Raw genomic sequence first — 21,171 nt, 5'->3', positions numbered from 1 at the left:
ACAATAAGAAACACTAAGCGTAAAACGTAGTCTACATTCTTTCAAAACCCATACAATGTTCCATTATAAGCTGTATACTTACACTTTAAAACGTATCCATTACCATACTCATTTTACTTCTCTTTTTTTTCCTATTCTGCTCTTTCCACTTTTTTTCCTCTCTGTACTTACTTTTTTTTTCAGACTCGAAATGAACGAAATTCTAAATTTATGAGAACTTAAATGGTACCCCGAGTTAAGATTTATGTAGAAACCAATTTTCGCTCGGGGCTTTTACCCCATTTTCAAGAGCGTGCGGTTTTTAATCACTTTTTTCCCTTGAAACCAGCAGCGGCAGAGCGGCAGTTTCTCTCCTTTGACGACAAGTTTTTTTTTTCATGGAAAACGAGCCACTTTCACTTTTTAGCTTAATAAAGGATGCAGACTGACTCATTCATCGCTGTGTTCTATACGTGTTTTATGTAATTTTGAAAAGAAGGACGCGTAGATATTATTTAAAACTGTTTGGGTGATGATTTTTTTCAGATTTCGAACTTCGAAAGCTGACTTGCCAGATCCAATTTTAATCATAACCCCCCCCCCCCCAACGAAATGCAATATCCTACATATCAATTACTTATTCAGTTATATATATTCACATCCCGAAAATTTGACCAATCATCGAGCTTCATTAGCAATTCGGTAAACCAATTAATTCGAGCAGCTGCGTTTTGATATAGGTACTAATAAAGGAAATAGGTAATAACGAGATCTGTGGATTGGAATATTGCTTTGAAATTGATTGGCTTTGTGGTGATAGTCGTTATGTTATATACGTCCAATCTTGACCTACATGTACATAAGTAATCGTTTAGGTGCATCGAAAACTGTGTACTTAAGTACACAATAAGTACAGCTCGTTATTTAAGAAGAAAAAAAAAACAAAGTCGATGACGATTTTTTACTCGTTTAAGTATAGGTATATGTGGAAGATTAAAATGAAAAGCAAATAAAAAAAAGAAAGAAAACGTATCATCAAAACGAGATTTAATTTAAAATTACAAATGGAAAAAAATTTCTAGAGAAAAAAGAGAATTAGAACTTTAATCGTTATTTATTCGTTTTCATGGTCCATATCAATTCCCTTATCTCGTTTTTCTATTTGAAAACTTTCATTCTAAGACAGATTTAAGAATTTTCTTTTCAGCTTTTCTCCTTTATGGTCTTGTGTTTGAATTTAACGTTTTCTCCACTTTATTCGAAATTTATTAGGAATTACAAAGTTGACGATTGCCATTCATACATTATAGGCTACGATAATGTATTTTACGTTCTATGTAAGAGTATGGCTAAGTACCTAGATATAATCATGTTGAAAATCATTTGACAATTTTTTTCTCAAGTTTTTATAAAATTACTGAAAACGTTGCATGGGATGTCGTGTGTGAGTTATATTATTACGTACGAGCACAACACAGTTAAAGTATTAAAGTTTCTAATATCGAAGTTTCCATATTGCTACCTACTCTTCTCCTTTACTTTTTTCAAAAGAAATTATATTAATAATTTTTACACCTTTCATCATTTTTATTAGATTTTAATTTGATTCATTTCCGCTTCCACCTTTATAAAAGTAAAACTTTCTTTTATATTTAGCTGATATAGGTATATTCACATCTCAAAGAGAGTTATAAGGTCATATACTAAAAAGAGTGTGACGTCGCTTTATAAGCAATTAGAATAATTGAAGTCAGTGAAATATGAAAATAAGTAGACGATAAAAAATTGCACTTTTTGTTAGAGATACTCGTATAAATATGGCGTGGCGGGTAACATATCGATGTGACACTTTGCTGGTGAAATGCCTTTATTTTTTACTCTTTAGGTAGGTATTTCTTCATTTTTTAAATGATGTAGTCTAACGCGACAGTAGCTTGAGACATCAGAGATTATAAGATTTTGAAATATTGTTTGCATGTATAACTTCATTTATCTTCAATGCGTAAATCGAATGATTTATTTTTCTTTTCGATGAAAAATGGAAATGAAAAACAAGTTGAGAAAATGGCACACATGGTAAATTGATTTATGCCCATGCAAATGTAGGTGTTTAGCTGCTGAAAAAGGCTGAGTTGTCTCATTTCTTAGAGTGTTAGCTACCTAATTATGCAACCGAAATTACGTCAGGTTATAGTGGTCACATTGTGGTCACAAAAACGCAGGGGGGAAGGGTACAGCGGCTGTTTTTTTTTTTTTTTTTTTTTGGAAACTGTTCGAAAACTTACTATCAGAATAAAAATTTTTTAAATTAATTAGTACCTAACATAAAAGTGGTACAAAAACAACTACCATCGCAATGGACTTGGAGGTGAGGCGGGCAGAACTTTTGGTCACAACAAACTTCAAACAAACTCTTCCAACATAAAAAAACTATACTCTCCCCTGGAAAAATCTAGACCACCTGAACAGAAAAGAAGAAATCCTGATTACTAGACTAAGAATAGGCCACACAAAAATTACTCATAACCACTTATACCAAAAAGAACCAAAACCCTCATGCCAATTTTGCAGAAACGAACCCACATCCATCCAACACATACTTTTCAACTGTCCGGTAACTAAAACAAAACAGACTTACACTACAGATAAAAGAAAACCCACCTACTATCCCTGACGAACCCTCAGAAATTCAAAAATTCATCTCCCTAATAAAAAACATCAACCTCACAAACCAAATCTAACCCCCCCCCCGCCCTTACGGGTGTAATAATCTTGTAATTATAAACACCCAAAAAAAAAAAAAAAAAAAAAGTTGGCAGCTAAAAATGTTACAGATTTGGAGCTGGCATCAAAGCTCTTGTTACTGCCCTTTTTTTCAAGTACATACCTACCTTATGCCAAACAATCTAGAAAAACTTTCGTCAAACTTAAAAGAAAAAGAAAAAAATTATGATTTTCAAAATTGTTTTTTGTATACCTAAGCCTAAGCATAATTTTTCTCGCCTCAATAGCCATATTTTTAGACGAAAGATGGTATTCTTATTCATATGGAAGGTACCTCTACTTGCGAAAAATTTTTGAATGTACAAAACCAAATTGAAAAATCATTCAAGAATACATCAACAGTCAAAATTTCAGCTAGCAAAATGCATATTAGACAATTTTTCATGAAATTTTGAAAATCAAAGGGGAAAAATGGGAAAAAATCAAAACTTGATTGAATTAACCTAGAAAGCTAAAATTTTAATGATATATATGCTGAGGTAATTGGAGATTGTTTTGAGCTGTTCTGGAGCCTTGAGTTAAATTTTGGAAAATCGCATGTTTTCAAGAAGAAGCTCCCAAATGACCAAGAACCATCTTCAGTTGATCCCGCAAGTCAAAAACAGGACATCAACTGTGGGTAGAGAATGAAGCCTCAACACGATTTTTAGCTGCCCAAAAATTTTAAAATTTTGAATAAATCGGAAATCACACTGAAGGTTACAGACCGGCTCGAGGTAGTAGAATTCGGATTCGGGAAATTGGTTTTAGATAAGATTCAGCCATTCGTGCAAATTTCAAAAATTTCGCTACGAATATAAAATTTTTGATTTTTTGAATTTCTTTCCTTGTAAAGATGGTTAGAGAAATCTTCCTAAATGTGGATAAACTCGTTGAATAAATCATGAACAAGCTGCATCTCAATTGTTAGTTTTTCATATCAATTTTTAAGCCTCCTGGAAAAGGTTTTGAAATTCTGGAGAGACCGAAAATGACGCTGGAAGCTCCAATATGAAACGAAATAATGAAATTCGGATTTGAGAGGTTCGTTTTGAGTGAGATACAGCCATCTTGCAAATTTCAAAAAATTTTCAAAGAAGAAAAAACTTTTTGAATTTTTTCTATGTAAAGGGTGTATGACAATGAATGACTCTCCATCAAATTGTTGAGTAGGCAACCAATCCTAAGTGCAAGTATGTATGTTTGCCAAACTTGGGATTTGAAGGGACCAATTTCTGGTCACTTGAGGAATTTTTGTTTAAATTTTTTGAGTATGTAATTTCAACCTGGCAACACTGAAAGTAACGAGTTGTTCCTTGTGGCTCTTGACAGTGAACTTCGTCTAGAATTTTTTCACGTGGATGATCATTGAAGTGGTTCATCAGTTAGGGTTTTGTAATTCAAAATATTGGAAAAAATGTGTTCACAAATTGATAATTTTCACCTTTTTTCTTGAAAATCTCGAAAAAAAACCTTTTGAAAACAAAAACAAAACCACGTATTGGCCAGAAATTCAGCACTCCAGTGGGTTTAACAAATTCCCGCTCTCTTGAACAAGCTAAGAATTATTTCTGTAGCTTTATTAGAAACTGACCTGAGACATTTCCAGAATTTGTCCTTCCCTCTCAATTTTCAAAAAAAAAAAAAAAAAAAAAAATTAAGAATCTGTCGAAATTTTAACGTTTATTTCTTTATTAGGAAATTATACTATGTGAAAATTTGAAATCTGTTGCTTCGCAAAAATTATACCTCGTTGTATAACTTCGACATCATATAGCGAATTCAATTACGTAAAAATTAATGCGAGAAGAGTTCATGATGCAAAATAACCCTCGAAATTCAACAGAAATAGAGCGAATAAGTAGAGTACCTAGACCTACGGTATACAATGCGCATCGCTTGCTGCGAAACGTCGTCCATGTGTGCACAATTGTACATCGACGTTGATTAAAAGCTGCGGTTGAAGCTTTAATTTTTTGCTGCATTTTCATTCGAATTCAAATGTAACGTACACCAGGCTGTGCTGCAATTCTGGTAACAATGTAAACATGGACCGTATAAACGTTGAAGGTTAATTTATGCAAATATTGTACCATTCGTATCAAATTATAGGGGTGAAAAAAAATAATCAACCGTGTGTGAGCTGGTGTTTTATTACAGAGTAGATAAAAATTATTTCCAGATATCGTTGACAGTTCTATATGAATTTTATTCCACGATGAAGGATTACCAACCGAGATTTTTAATGGCAAAAGCTCGAATTACATGTTCGTGATACGACGAGTAATTACCAAAAATTTATACGAGCCTATTTTAATTAAAATTTTTTTGAGAAAATTGTTTTTTTTTTACGTAACAAAATTATCATCCGTGTTTGTGAAAACATGTGAAAAATGATTTAAAAAATCGTAATTTCGATACAAAATATTTGGATTTTTTGGAAAATTTACAAAGATGAACGACTCAATGCTCACAAAGACAATAAAGATAACCGATAAAGCAACCAACTATCCCAACAGTGTCACAAACAAAGCCTAAAACCAAATTTAAGGCAATTAGAATGAAACATAAGGCAATAAAAATTCTCGGAATGTCAAACAAAAGAATTTAATTTTCGGATTGGAATTTGGACTTATGAAAAATTACCACTGATTTAGTCCTATCGTACTGCTAACTCAGACTTCAACGACTCCTAATCCTATTCGTTATACGAACTTTGACTTCTATGGCAGGCAAAAGAGAGCCATTAAAATTCATAAATTTTAACAAATGAAAGCACATATTTTCAAACTTTTAATCTTAATACTTGGCCGAATTTTAATTTCCAAACTCTTTGAACTTCGTTGATTTTCACAACTCGTAATCTCTGAGAAATTTTTCTTACCGAATTTATAGCCTTTTTAAAAAAAATTTATCAACTCGTGGATATATGGTTTTTGGCGTAACGCTGATTAATGATCGCGATACCAAGTTACAAATAGAAAAGCTGCACCAGATAAAGGCATATGGATGCGAGGAGGAGGGGAAAAAGAAAGAAATGAAGCATGAAAATCGATATTTTAACATTTATAGGGGCTTGTTTTTTTCACTAATGCTATTAAAGCAAAAAAATTCAAAATGGAACGAAATTATTTAACGATGAAAAATTCGTTTCTTCAATGAAAAGCTATAAGCTAAAATCGTGGAAACGCTTTCACAAAACTTTAATAAAAATCTGCAGGCTTCTATATGCGAAAAATCACCGAAACATTTCGAAAAATATTGTTCGATATCGTATTCGAAGTATTATAAACGCGAATGACTGGATAACATCTATGTACTCAAACTAATAGTTACCTATACCCGAAGCAAACATATTAAAAAAAACAAAATGTTGTCCCTTTAAATATTTTTCATTTCAACTGGGCAACTAGGTACATAGAAAAGATATATCCAGGGTCTCGTATGATAAAACGAAAACAGAGGTTTCATTTGGCAGAATTCACATTCTACCAAGTTTTTTTCTTCTTTTTATTCGTTGTTTATATGTAAGTACGTACATAGTTTCGAATCACCGTTGTGCTGTACTTCGTAGAGTTGAGTGTTTAGATTATTTGAAAAGAGCTCCCGAATGTTAAATTTTATGAGCCCTTTATCACATAGGTATAAATAGTTATCTCGCATTACTTCGTATGCATTAAAACCATCGATATATTTATTCGTATAGTTTTCCATGCCGTGTGTTTGCAATATTGCAATGTAGTTAGGTTGTTATAGGTGTGTATGTGAAAACTTTGAAAAAAATACTGAAGCAATTTTTCTATAAGATGAAGAAAAAACAGCACATGCAAGAAAAACACTCTGTATTCTGAATATTTCCAAATATGCGTATACCTACGTGGAACTGTTTCCAAATAATTGTGCGATGCTTCTTTTTTACTGTTTTTTTTTTTTTTTTTTTTTTTGTAACCAATGTGCACATTTTGTTTCTAAATTTCAATAAAGACATAAGAATGAGATACAATCCTCGCGAGCATACACAAAAACAAGCCTACCAATTTCTTTTACTTGGAACATTTGTGTCTTCATAAAGTAGAAGAAATTCCAATTTTTTAAACATTTTTCCTGTCTTTTATATGCGAATTATTATTTAAATGTTTGAGTGAAATTTCAGTGAAGTATTCTTCTCTTCTACTCCATTAAAAATTGCCCTTCCATGGTACAATCTGCATTGCATTTATCTTTGGGATAACTTGTTGATCATTTATGATGTCTCTAGTTCGAGTGCATAAGTTGATGAGATTCATATATTTGTATGTGCAATCATTGGCTGTTTTAAAACTTCAAGTTTTTTATTTACCCCTTTTCTTAAGGGGTTCAAACCAGTTTCAGGTTACAGGTTTTTAGATTCTGGTGACAGATAAGTACGTATCTAGCACTTTTCTAAGGTAAGGGTCATTCTATCAAAGAATTTGACCTGTAGAGAACTGCACATCTAGTTATGGAAATAGAATAGGCTATTGAATACCTATTCCCAGCTGTCTATACACGATATGTACAATACATTATCTAATGGAGTAGGCACCACACAAAATACCAATTTATAAAATATAACGTATCACTTCACTTACCGAAATTAACCACTAGCGAAATTTGCAAAAAGGCAACAGTTGTAACGATGCTTGCAATTACTTCCGATTGTATACCCATTCCAACGAATATTTTCCACCATAAAGTACATCACACTATCGCCATACCTGTTAAAACATTTCACAAAATAACAAATCGCAATTAATTGAAAGGTTTGTATTTCTATTCCCTTATCAAAGGGGCTTTACGTGTAGGTAACTTTACAATAGAAAATTTTAGGTTATTGATACGTAGTATAGGTATATTTGTTAGATATTTGTAATTAGAATTACAGAATAATTATAAAATTGGTTTTTTGGTCGGTCCCGGTATTCTCAAATGAATCATTATGAAGGTAACTTGTGGGCAGTCGTGTATTTAGATCAATCACCTTGAAGGTGGATGTGAAAGGAGAGGTGCATTCGGATCGTCAAAATTGTGAATATTTTAGGAAATTTCGGCGTTTTTGGAGGAATAGATACAGCTTGTTTTATAATTTCAAAATTTTCCTATTTTAACACAAATTGCATATTGAATGTCTAAAAAAATACACCCTCAAACCTTCTCTCTAAATTTGAAGCAGTGAAAATTCACTGCTTCAAATTTAGAGAGTTCAATAATTTAGAATTTTCGGAAAATGTGCATTTTTCGATTAAACAAGTCGCGATGTAAGCGCGAACCAAAATTTTAGTTCCTCAAGTTAATTCTAGTCCCATTGAAGATATTTGAAATTCCTTGAGAAAAATGATTTTGTGGTAGAGGCTCGTCCAGAACATCTGAAATTCAGAATCGATACGAGAGGTTCGTCAAAAGACAAACCCTCAGATTTAGTGAGTCAAATTACTCCAATTTTCAGATGATTTAGAAGCTTTTCGAATATTTTTTGTTTCATGCTAAAATCCACAATTTTTTATCAAAAATTTATCTTAATTAGATTTTTGTAAATCCATTTCGAGAAAAATTTGAAAAAAAAACTTTTACTCAATGAAATGAACTCATCACCAAAAAATCAAAATCTGAGTGAATTGAAAAAATAAACGAATTTTAATTTTTTTGTTATGTGTGTAATTTTTATCAACTTTTTCATGAAATACGTCGGAAAGAGGTCAAAATAAGACAACTGAATAAATTTAAACTTTTTTTGATGTTTGGAATTGAAAATGGAATTTTTTCGAATTTTGATTTTTTTTGCAATGTGTTCATTTCATCGAGTGAAGGGGGTTTTTCAACTTTTTCAACGGATACGTGAAAATAGGGGTCAAATGGGTCAACTTCACCAATCAAAACTTTTTTTCATGTTTTAAATAAAAAAATCGCATTTTTTCCAAACTTACAATTTTTTAAAATCGACTTTACGAAATTACGTCATCCCAATTTTTTAATATGTCCTTCAATGTGAAAGGTTATCTCGTATATTTTTTTCAGAATTTTTGAGAGTCGAAACGATATAAAAACTACGTTTTGAAACTTTTCTCGAGCCAATTTTTCGTACGAAAAAAATGACAACACTGATTTTTATGATATCATCAAAAAGCTTTTCAAACCCCCTAACTATTGAAAAAAGTTCTATTTTGGTAGGTATCGCGGTTATCGAGTAATCCACTGCTGAACTGGATGATATTTCAAGCTCACTGAAAATTTTGACACCCCCTCGCAGCCGTTAAAAAAGGGGCTAGAGGGCTGCCATTTGCGCCATTTGTCATCCCTTCAGAAGGTCTTTCCACAGAAAAAATTTCAAAAAAAGTTGTCGACCGCCCTTACCACTTCTTGGTCGAATTGACGTGGAATGACCTTGATGACAGATGAGACACATCAATTCTTACTTTGATGTTGCTGAATTTAAATAGGTACCTATTCTGGTTACTTTGAATTGAACCTTTCGATGCCTCTTCAATCTGCTACTAATTTTTGAAGTAGGGAGAGACTTGAAAGGCACTGAAAGGTTGAAACAAAATTGAGAGATATTTGAACTCAATGAAGGTCATCAAATTAAAGTTCAAATCACCTCAAGTTTTTACCTCATCACATACGATTGAAAATTGGGTGGATCTTCAGCTAAGTTAATTAATTGCGAGCATCTTGGTCACGTCATCACAATTCTTTTTCAATGGATCGTAAGAACCCATAGGCCATAGATCAGCTCACAGAAAATATTAGCTGCCAAATGAAAAATTGGTGGTCTTACAGGATTTTAATTTTTCAAAATGACTCGAAAATTTCACATTATGAATACTTCAATCTCATCAGAGGCCAATTTTCATACCATTGTCTCAGTCGGCATTTTGAGGGAGGAAGGGGGGTCGAATTTCTCAGATAAAGCTGTGTAAAATATCAAAAATCTCCAACAATCTTTCATTAACGTCACAGTATCTCATCTACATATCATTACATTGTTGAGGTACATGAGTGCATTTTTCGTGTTTGAAAAGCAAAAGGTCCCAAATCATTATTTTTCTCACTTAAAGTCGAAAGTGACTCTCAAAACACGACAGTATAATGTACAGTCAGAATATAATCTTATAATAGAAGATTTCCAGAGCTGCAGTGTCCCAATGCTCATCTCAAGACTTTATAGGACACTTCTTTGAGAAATTTTGGCCATCAGGATTTTTTTTTCTTACTCGTCATCCCAATATTGGGCTTCAAAAACGAAATTTTGCAATGCAATATGTTCTATGTAGATAAAAAATTTATTGAATAGAACTGTGGTGGCCCAATCACTCATTTAAGATCTTTGTTTGAAAAACTGAGGCTGAATGAATAATTTTCAGAGTTCTAAATTACTCAAATAATTTTTTTACAAAGTGTTTTTTTTTTTAGTTTAATCTTTTGTATGAAATATTGCAATAAAATAGAGTAATTGTTTCGTTTGTTTGCAGGAGGAAGCAGCTAGGTACAAAAAAATTATTCAATTTTTTATTCAAGAGGTAAGTATAGGTACTTAATATTCTTATTTATTGTGTCCACCCCATTTTTAAAATATTTAAACATTCAACAATTCTAGAGTCTGAGCTAGGTACATTAGCACTGTACAGTGTACTACTCGTACATTAGATCGATCCGATATGTATAAACATACCTATTCAATCTACCTAAAAAGAAATCGTTTAAAATAATTAACATACAATGTAACTCACAAATTTGTGCAAATATTACAGAAAAAAATTCATGGCAGGGGGTATCAAAGTATCTGCAACATATAAAGATATAGGCAGACCAGTGAGTCATTAACGTTACTAGGGGAAATGATCGTATTGTTTATCATCGAAAAATATGAAAAACTAAGGGTTGTATGTAATTAAGTTTTAATTTTGGTACAATCTCGTAAAATTTAATGTTTTTTTTCTATCTCTCTTTGATAACCGGCAAACAGCGGCGAGTTTGCAGTCCGTGTGGTTGTAGTGTTCGAGTGCACAACCCTCTTTTTTTCATATCACCATAACGTAGTACATATTTTTACCCCCGAGTTATATTGAAAAATGACAAACATGAATAAGTTATATAGGCGTTGGTTTAATGTGTACATTTATGCTGGGTCGTGTTAAATAGGAAATTAATGTTTACTTTACAAAAAAAAAAAAGTCCTGATAAAACGGTTGACAATTTTTTTTTCGAAAGATACTTAACAAGGTGGTTCGATGTGTATTCGAGATAAAGCTACTAAATTCCATTCTCGTTTTTACCTCAGTATAGTCGAGTAGAGTCGATTGCGATTGGGGACACGAGAAGGGGATGGAAAAAAACAACACTTCTTGGAAAACGTCGGTCGGTTGTCTGACAAAAGCTGCGGTAATCAACAAGTGAAACGTAGTCGTTTATTTCCGTATTCAATAAAAAGAATACGCGCCGGCTGAAGGGAAAATACTTACAGAGAGACCAAATCTCTTGAAAAAGCTCGCCACGAAATCTAAGCAGCTTCGTTGTTTGTTACCGTTTCTGGTTTATTTCAAAAAAATATCTCACAAATAAGTACCTAAGAAAAAAATGTCGCTTGTTTTTCCATCCAAACGTAGATATACAATTTCGTCGCTTTATAAGTTATATTTACTGTTGGTCGGTGTCTGCTCCAGTTTAAAAAAAAAAAAAAGAAAAAAGAAAATACCTACGAAGGAAAAAAGGCCAAATGTCAAATCATGAAATTAAAAACAATAAGATTCATTACAGTACAGTTTAGATTACTTGACGTGTTCGAATCGACCTTTACATCTGCTCCTTTATTTTGGTAGGCGAAATTAAAAAAGAGAAAGAAAAGAAGAGAAAAAAGCCGCGATATTATTAAGTTCATTATAACTAAAGGCTTCGGAAACAAAGAACTTAATTATAGTGCTCTTTTTTCCACTTTTTTTTCTAACGTTTTGTTGTCATCTTTCACGTGGTATTTCTCTGTCTTTTACATAATAAGCGATCCCTTTTGCTTTTTCAAATTATGTGTAGGGCGTTAGTCACGCTGAAATTTATGACCTAAAAAGCTTTGGCGCATTAAGCGACAAATTTTTCGGTAAATAGTGTTTAAAAACGAGTGCGAAAAAGTCGGTATATATAATCGCACTGTCTCGCAGTATAAACTTCTAGTATATAGGTATAGTACTACCTCTACTTCTATTACGAAACGCAGATTCCGCTAAATTTATTCCATGTCGTTGATCCCGTTCAAGCGTTAGGTGCTTTTGACTACCGCCATGAACGTAGCTGTACCTACTAGAAGAGGTAATAGTTTGGCGATGTTTTTTAAAAGTCGATTCGTGTTAGGTACGAGAAAAAATCTGACGAATTTACACCTTAAATCTGTATAATTCTGAATTACCTTCGTGCAAAGAACGGATAAAGTTTAAGCAAGTGAAAATAAATTGCGTAAGTGCGGTGTTTTCTTCGGCGAATATTTTATTCGCTGTTTGTAGAATAATTTTGGATTTTTTATTCGCGCAGCTTTGAATCAAATTTTTCTCCTTTCAGCTTTCTCGTTATGTACTCGGATATTTCGCAGGAAATAAGATTTATATAGCATATTTTGTTATTCAAACAAATTATTCGTTGCGGATTTTATGCGAATTTTGAGCAAACAGGGCTATTGGAGCAGTTTATGGGCCAGTAATATTCAAAAATGGCGCAGGAAATGAGAATATTTTCTTGTCTAGTTCAATATTTTGTCTTTTGATCAAAAACCAAAAACTACGAATTCTCAAGTATTGTATCTTGAGGTACTTGGTGATATGAGATATTCGACAAATAAAATTCCTAACCTCTCGAGGTATCCGCCTTCGATTTGAATATAACGATAACTTTTGGAGAGAAGATGGTCTAAAACCTCCACAATCAAAATTTCAGTCAACCAAATTTATTTTTTGAATTACGGTGAATTTTTAAAAATTCAAAATTGACCATGATTTTCAACTTTTCTCAAAAGTTACCTATTCCCAGGTAAAATAGGTGAAATTCCCCTGTCCTCGGATTTTTGAAATGTTGATGAAACGTTGTTGGGTGCCTTTAAAAACTGTAAAGCGAAAAAAATGTGCCCCCACTTCACCCCCTCCCCTCCACTTGCTCACAATGGTGAAAACCGCTTTTTAAGGGGGGGGGGATAATATTTAAACGAGTTTTCAATAACAAATTTTGACTTCACCCAAAATATTTAGAGGGAGGACTTGCGGCATTTTCTATCACTTAGATGAGAGAAAATTGTTCTGTATTATTCACTTATTCATCTAATTTTAGTTACATAAGAGCGCATTCTGGTGGATTAATCATGTAAAAGCGCCGTCTGGTGGATTAGTTCTCTCATGATCAACGTGTTGTGAGAGCTCCGAGCCACACTTCAGTCATCCACAGACTCACCATGCGTAGCTTGGGTATTTGATCTGTTCACTGCCAAGATAGGTCTACAGATGGCTTCCTATCTGAGAATAATAGACAAGTCGAGGTGTCTTGTTGTAGTGAACATTGTCTTTATGGAACATGAACTACAGTAGTCCCCGCTTAATGTAGTCGCGGTTAATAGAATAATTCGGATAATAGAATCGAAATGGGTTGGGTTGGAACGCTTGCATCTTCTTACATGTAAATTTTATCGCTTATTGTAGTGAAAAAGATCATCGAGTTCAGTTAATAGAATTGATTATTCTTCAAAAGTTGGAGAAAATCACGGAAATTCGACAAAATTTAACAAAAAGTGGATGAAAAAGACATGTTTTAAACATGTTAAAAAGACATCAAATCACAAAATGAAGATTGTTTTGTAATGAGTGAAAATTGGCAAAAAGATGATGACATTTTTGTAAACTGTTATAAAAATTGTCGAAAAAAGTGTTCAAAACATATTAAAAGACTAAATGTACCTAACTAAACAACCAAAAACATACTGAGATCGACTCCTAAAAACATCAAAAAGTGATGAAATTTCAACAGAATTTGGAATTTTGCGTGTTTTTATCCTTCAGCTTTCTCTGGTTTATAGAATGAAACATACCCAGTCCCAACTCGGTTCTAATAAGTGTACGAGTAGAAATTGGAAATTTGTTTCTGAAAATGATGGAAATTATGCTGAAGGAAGTCCAAGCTTATTTATGACCAGGGAAAAGCCCAAATACGAGTAGGATTTTCGTAGTACGAGGTTATAATAAATTAGGCAAACATACAGGGTACATATTTCAAAATTTTTTCTGTGTTTTTTTTTTTATTGGACAGCTTATTAGAATATCCCGGTTAATAGAATTAAAAGTACCTCGGCCCAAACCGATTCTATTAAGCGGGGACTACTGTATATTCATAATGTGATCTCTTGCATAATTATAAATTCAAGGAGACAAATACGTCAAGTTCAAAGTGGCTTGGGTGTTACATATACTATCATCCTTATTGAAAAGCTCTAAGTAGAGTCATGGACAATGAATCTGCCCTGTTCGTTGACCATGCCCTTCCTGCCTGGGCAGTGTAGGGTAAAGTTGCCAAAATTGTACTGGCACCCAAATCATACCACCCCCTCTATCGCAAAAACTATCCGCTAATAGCACTTTCTACCAATAAAATATGCTACTAGCTTGCATTTCAAGGCCCCTGATACCAATATCCAGCACATTGAATCATTAGTGTTTTTTTCTCACTTTTTTTTTAGAAAAATCGCATCTTCTGTTAAAAAAACTGACCTGTAATGTAAGATAATTGCAACAAAACAATTTTGAAAAGCTAAGTTACGTTTGATCCTCGCAAAAGTATGTAATATTACCTACATTTAGAGATATTTATGAAAAAATTTCATCAACATCAACCCGAGTGAGAGAAGATTGATGTTAAAAAATGTGGGTTGCTCAAATCGTACCAATTGTTGATGGTTGCTCAAATCATACCATGATTTCAATAAATGGAAAATGGTCTGCAGAAGATATGGAAGGGCTCTTTGGAGGAATATGGTGAAAATAAAATTGGTTTGAATGAGTGCTGCTGTAAAAATGAAATACCCAAGCCCACCTTTCTTTGAAAATTTAGAGGCATTGTAAAAAGTGGATCAGATGAAGGAATGAAGGTCAAAAGGCGGGGGAAACATTATTTGGCCGCATAAGGAAAATTAAAATTTGATTTTGAGGTGGTGGGAGGGCATAGCGCTTTATTCCTATCAGGCTATCAATTTCATTCATGGGTATGATTTGAGAAACTGGTGGTACGATTTGAGCAACTAGGTCCCTAAATTGTACCTTTTTGAGACCTTTGCGCGGATTTCAATAGCGCCTTTGCTATTTGAGATGCAATTTTCGTTTTTGCGTTCAAAAGTAGGCAAAAGACCAAGGTACAATTTGGTGCATGAATAGTTTCCTAAAAAGAATTAGAGTGCGGTCCAGGTTGAAAAAACTAAAAAGTGGTAGGTAAGTATGATTTTGGCAACCTTACTTACCCTATTTACACACATTCACAAATGCCTAGTATTCATTCCTATTTATCTAAATCGTATATACCTCAGTATTACGTAACTACACAAAGATTATTACATCGTAAGTGCTTTAATAAAAACTGGTGAATTATAATCGACTGAGTTTTATCATTTTTTATTATCATGCATTCCATCTTTATCCATATGTCATGTTTCATTACTGAAGAGTAGCTATTGAGGCGGTCATTCACTAGTGCTTACAAACTATGTCATGTGATAGTTCTAGGTAAATGGTTCACTTCCTTGAACTAGGGTGGAAGATGAACCATGTATGAGAGGTAAGCACAAAGGCCAAAATCTTCTTTTACAATATATTTAGGTGACATGAGTCTACTAATGTGAATTTTTTCAACATTTTTTGGACTTGTGAGGGAGATATATTGACAAACAAAAATTTGAAACCGCCATATCTCCGAACCTAATTCCAGTACACAATTTTTTTTCCTTTCAAAAATATATCTGCATGAGTATGTATTATACCTAATTGGTATTTTTTTCACATTTTTTTCTCCAGGTGGATCATCTTCAAAAACTCGGAAAACACTCAAAATGTGTTTTTTGTGTCACGGCACCACCAAAAAAAGCGATAATTGCGAGTGACATAATTCTGCAATTTGGCATGGGGACCTCCAAAAATAATAAAAAATCAAACAACTTCCGGAAAACAGAATTTTGGGGTCCTAGGCACCCCCTCCCCCAATTTTGGAGCGAAAAAAGATTGACAATATGGGTATCGTTATCATATGAATTGAACTCGCTGAACACGAATATGAAGTTAGATTTGCAGTTGGACCCTCCCAAGGGTCACATTGGGGAAGGGAGTGATCAAATTGGAGGAGGAAAAATCAATTTGGCCAGATGAAATTATTATTGTAAAGATTTTAGACAGTGCTGTTTTCAAAAAGCACAGTCTCATTCAAATCAGAGGTAGAAACTTGGAGAGGTTCTCATGCACAACAATCAAAAAAAATTTGTGTTTCAAATTCCCTTTTCAAAAATAGGTATGAGACAGTTATTATTAAATAACACAGGGCTACCTATTTTTTGAAAAAATATGCTCAGAAAAAATTCAATTTCAAGTTTTTATATCTTATGCCCCTTTGGTTCGAATCTAAACCTACATCGAACGCCGAAATTTGTGCCAGAAGAAATCAATATTTATTCACAATCAATTTTTCATGTCTTTTATTTACTTGTAGGCATAAAAATTGTCTTCCTTGAGAGATGAATTTGAACGAAAACAGTTTCAAATTGGCCAGTAGATATACTAAATCCATTTCGATCAACTCAACTTTTCCTAATCGCACATCTTTTTTGTTTTATATATGAAAAGAAATATTTCTTCGTGTTTCTCGGGGGTAAGCAAGTAGGTAGGTAGATATACCTATATGACTTTGAAAAGACCCGCAATAAATCAAACGATAAAAATCTATTTTCTAACCAAGTTACGTAAAGCTCACGAAATTTAAAGAAAAAAATCACTTTTGTCGCGTATTTTTAACTGAGATAAAATGAGTTTCATTTTAGTTGGAATTGTTTGCTTTAAGTGGCTTACGGTGAAACGATTCGTATTCGGGTTAGGTAGGTTTTTTCGGCGTCAAAAACTTTTGGTTTTTTATTTATTCTCGAAATTAACTCGAACGAAGTTATTTACTGGAGATTGATGGGGAGTCGTAATCGAAGTATCGGATTGAATCTGCGACTAAACGGATTCCTGGGAATTTTCTGGCAGCGTTTTTTTTTCTTTTTTCAGCTCATTCTCAAGATACCTAGGCCTAATACAAAAATAATTGTTGTAAAATACCTATGTAAAAAAAAACAAATAAAAAAAATAAATCGTAGGTATAATAATGAATTGGGCAGTGTTTCAGACAGAATGCAAGAAGTGATTGAGCTTTTTAAGGTGCTTTACTTTTTCAATCTACATACCTACCTGCTTAGTTCAGAAATAGGTATTGCTCGTCTCTAATAATTTTAAAACGATGATCCATTTTTTTTTTTTAGAAACAATACTGCCTGCAGGATTTTTGTAAAAAAAAGTATAAGAGGGTAAAATTTTTTAACCCGTCGCGTTCAAATATTTTTTGTAGGTACAAGAATTGGTGAAAATATTTCCAACGTTTATCTAATGTGGTGGAAAAGTGGTGCTTGGATAAAAGACATTTTTCATTTTTAAAATAGCCAACTTTTTATGAATTATCAAGTTATAAGGGTTAAATTTAGCATGGTTTGGTGTTTGGTATTCTCGCATTAGAGCCGAATGCTCGTACCTGTGCAAAATTTTGGCAATTGACAGGTCGAAGTGGTGTTTAGTATTCAGCTCACCGAACAAACTTATAAGTTTGAGTAATTGACAAGTGAAACGATTGGACTTGTGTTGTAAGATTTCCACATCGAAAGATTTTCGGGTATAAGGTATAACTTTTAAAGGTCAGGCTTTTTTATGATGAATTTCAATGCCTGATGAAGAAAGGTTTACAGCTCGAAATTGCAACGATGAATTGACGAAGAGTTCTTTGTGTGATTATAATTATGTACAAATCAAGTGTATAAAATTTTCGGCACCTTTTTTCTTTATTATTTCTTTTAGTTTGTCTTTTTGTGGCATTCGAGGGTATTTTACTTTGATTTTTTGTAGGTACTTATTGTTAGTTATACGTAGGAGATATTCAACTTGGGTATTGTAGAAATTGATTTTCTTTGCTTAGATGGCTGATCAAGTAATAGCAGATTTTGTTTTGGGAGTTTCAGACACGCTCTTTCGATCTAGCAAGTCACGTCAAAATCAGTAGCACTTTGGAAATTTTCTTCGTTTATGCTTAAAAAAATCACTTGATTGATGCTTGGGTGTATTTTCAACCCAAGGGCGCGAATAAAGCTACGTTCACTTCGCTATTTATTTTATTTTTTGTGAAATTTCTTTTAAAAAATTGTCTGTCAAAGTACTCATTTGCATAATTACTTGTCCTACGAACAGAATTAAAGATGACGGTGAAAAAAATTAAACACGTGCGTTTGTCGAGAAAAACTGGCGAAATTTTTAGAAATTAAACGAATAAAGAAGAAAAGCTACTACCTAAAATTTTATCAAGGACAAATTCGAAACCTAATGAAAAACACAACTTTGCCAATTCGACTCGTGCCATTTATTGTTGCCAATTAAATACGATATAGATCTAACATAGCCTTTTCGAATTCCCAAACAGCACTTTATTATATTCGATGAAGCGAATTTAAGAACTCCTGACAGCTAAGAAGGGTACATAGGTCTAATTTATGTAGATAACCGAATTCTAGGGTATTATAGTTCAATTCTACAGCCTTGTCTGCTTGCTTACAACGTCAACGACTACACGACCATTCAATTTGGTAAAACATTTCAACGTGCTTAAATACCACCTCATCGAATCGACCAATACCATCGTATTAGGTGGGTACTGAGTGGACTCCTACACAAACACTCAAATCGACGTGAATTTTCTCGTATACTTAACCGCTGAAATGGAATTTATTTATTCAGGAAAAAAAATACCTTTTCAGAAGAACAATAATAAGTCAATACGAGAGGCCAACTTTATTCAAGATTTCACTCCTCTTTCAAATATTTAGGAAAAAAATATGCTGATTCGGGCTTTTCACATTTTTTAGCTTTGGAATATTACCCTTGCCACACGAAAAAAAAAAAGATTGCTTAATTAGCTATAGGCTGCGATATTTTTTCATCGGGTCTAAAAGGGTTGAAAAATAATAGGTCGCTGTACTCGAGTTTTCTTTTCCATCCGTCAAGGATCTTTTTTCTTTTTTTACTTTTCGGCGTGCTACACAAGAACGACTTTTAATCCTAGTTTTTTTTTCTTAGCTTTCAGCGAACTGTGAAAATACTATAAATATAAGGATGGAATTTATATTTTAAAAAACTTTAGCGTGTAGTTGGCTACACGAGAACGTTTGTTTCGAATCTCGTACTCGTATTTACGTTTCGGGCGACATTCTAAGCTCAATATCTCAATAAATAACTGCGATTCCGATCGGCGCTTTTCTACCAACTTGTAGTCAACTTGGAAAGTTCTTTGAAGGATTTAGCCAAATTTTGCTCGTATATAGACCTCGGCTAAACTGTAACTTGATTCGGCAAAATACGTAGATATATTTTTTACATGAAATAGTACTTTTTTTTCTCCATCTCTGTCGCTTTATGTTTTCCAAAAATTTACGACTTTTTTGTATTCTCTAGATCAGGAAATGAAAACATAACGTCGGAAAGAAAACACTGAGTACAGCAATTTTCAGCTTCATTTCGAACCTGCTGTTGGAAATTTTCTCTAGTAGATATATTTTCTTACTGCCGTTTTGACGGGCCAAATTGTACGTATATAAAAGATGAAATTTCATATTACCCGTCTGGAAATTTTTTTCTACGAGCAAACAAATAAATTAATGATTCGCATTTAAAAGCACTCGAATTTCGAGAAAAGAAAAATTACCTCGAAGAAATAAGTAGATACGCTATATTACAGTATATAACATACATTGAACCGGAAGATATTCTTAAAAGATACAAGTACATAACGTGTAGGTGGAAAGTGTAGGTCTAGGTACCTATAACATATGAAAATACTCGAATTGCATTTTCGTTTCTACACAACTTTATTCCCTCTTCATTTTTTTTACACTTTTACCCGTATTTACTCGCGCTTATTCGACGTATTCTCGAATGAAATCTGCTGCTTAAACATTGCTGACACGAAAATGATCTCTTCTTTTTTTTTGCTCAACTCGACATCAAAGAACGAAAAAATTTTCAACTTGAAAAAAAAAAGAGTTTCGAACGTTAACAAATTTTTACCAAGTTTTGATGAATACAAACGGACTGAAATTTAAATTCAATTTATTGCTTACTTTAGTTAGGTTGCTATTCGAAGCGTTGGTATATTATTGAATTTATACTATAAAGGTAAAAGGAGATACCTATTACCGACTCACCCACCTAATCTTTCATGCTTTAAATTAAGTAAAAAGTACATTTATAAAATTTTCACCCTCTTTTAATGCTAGGTACTCTAGACACGCTCAAGTATATCATGGTAGGTGTAGATACCTAATCTATTAATCAGAAAACTTGATAAAACGATAATTTGATCAGAGATTCTAATAAATTACCTAATTCCAATTGCAACTTTTACTTTGATGTTTAAAGAATAGGCGAAGGTGTGTGAAAAATTAAAGCACCTACGTCTTTTTAATAGGGAGATTCAAACATAGAAAAGCACTTCACATCATTAGACTAGGCACTCATCCCAAACAGATTTGAAATTGAGCTTACTGTTAGATGAATTATTATTGAGGAAAAACTCGAGAGAAAATTTTACCAAAAAGATAATAACGTATTTTATGAAATAACAGTTTTAGCTGAAATTATCTTGCGGCGAACAACTATACCCAAGTTACATTGCAATATAAGAAACCAACGATAAAACCATGTTTATTCGAAGTATTAAATAGAATAAGTATACGAGCAACGAACAACTTGGACAAAATTAAGCCTACATACGTTGGAGTACTTTTAAACTAGTGTAGGTAACTATATGTAGTTAAAATTTCATCGTAAAATAATACGATTCTTAAGAGCTAGTGGTGTTCCATGAATAAGGAAAACGTTGGAATAAAATGTTATTTAGATATGGTATCATGATATGTGGAGAATATGAATTTTTTTCGAATATTTTTCATCGGCGAGATATAAAAAATACCTGTGTAAAATTTGTCTGGTTTTAATTAAAATACTTACCCGGAAGTAATTAATTCTCTTCGTATGTGAAAATTCATTTTACGAAGGATTTTTTTTCTTTAATCCAAAAAACAGGGGTAAAAAATTATAAGGTACCTTTGGATGGGTTCAAAAA

General features: G+C 33.0%; 1 protein-coding gene across 1 annotated transcript in view; it reads right to left on the bottom strand.

Annotated features, from left to right (window-relative positions):
* LOC135835537 (zwei Ig domain protein zig-8-like) overlaps positions 1-21,171 on the bottom strand; it is a 366,482-nt gene that overhangs the window by 315,251 nt on the left and 30,060 nt on the right. The window contains exon 2 of the mRNA XM_065349802.1: positions 7,353-7,478. Within this exon, the coding sequence (XP_065205874.1) occupies positions 7,353-7,431 (79 nt within the window). The 5' untranslated portion in view covers positions 7,432-7,478. The remainder of the gene's footprint in view (positions 1-7,352; positions 7,479-21,171) is intronic.

Source organism: Planococcus citri, chromosome 2, assembly GCF_950023065.1.
Source record: "Planococcus citri chromosome 2, ihPlaCitr1.1, whole genome shotgun sequence".
In the NCBI taxonomy this organism is placed as follows: domain Eukaryota; kingdom Metazoa; phylum Arthropoda; class Insecta; order Hemiptera; family Pseudococcidae; genus Planococcus; species Planococcus citri.
The sequence above is the reverse complement of the archived record's forward strand: the minus strand, read 5'-3'. Positions and strand labels throughout refer to the sequence as shown.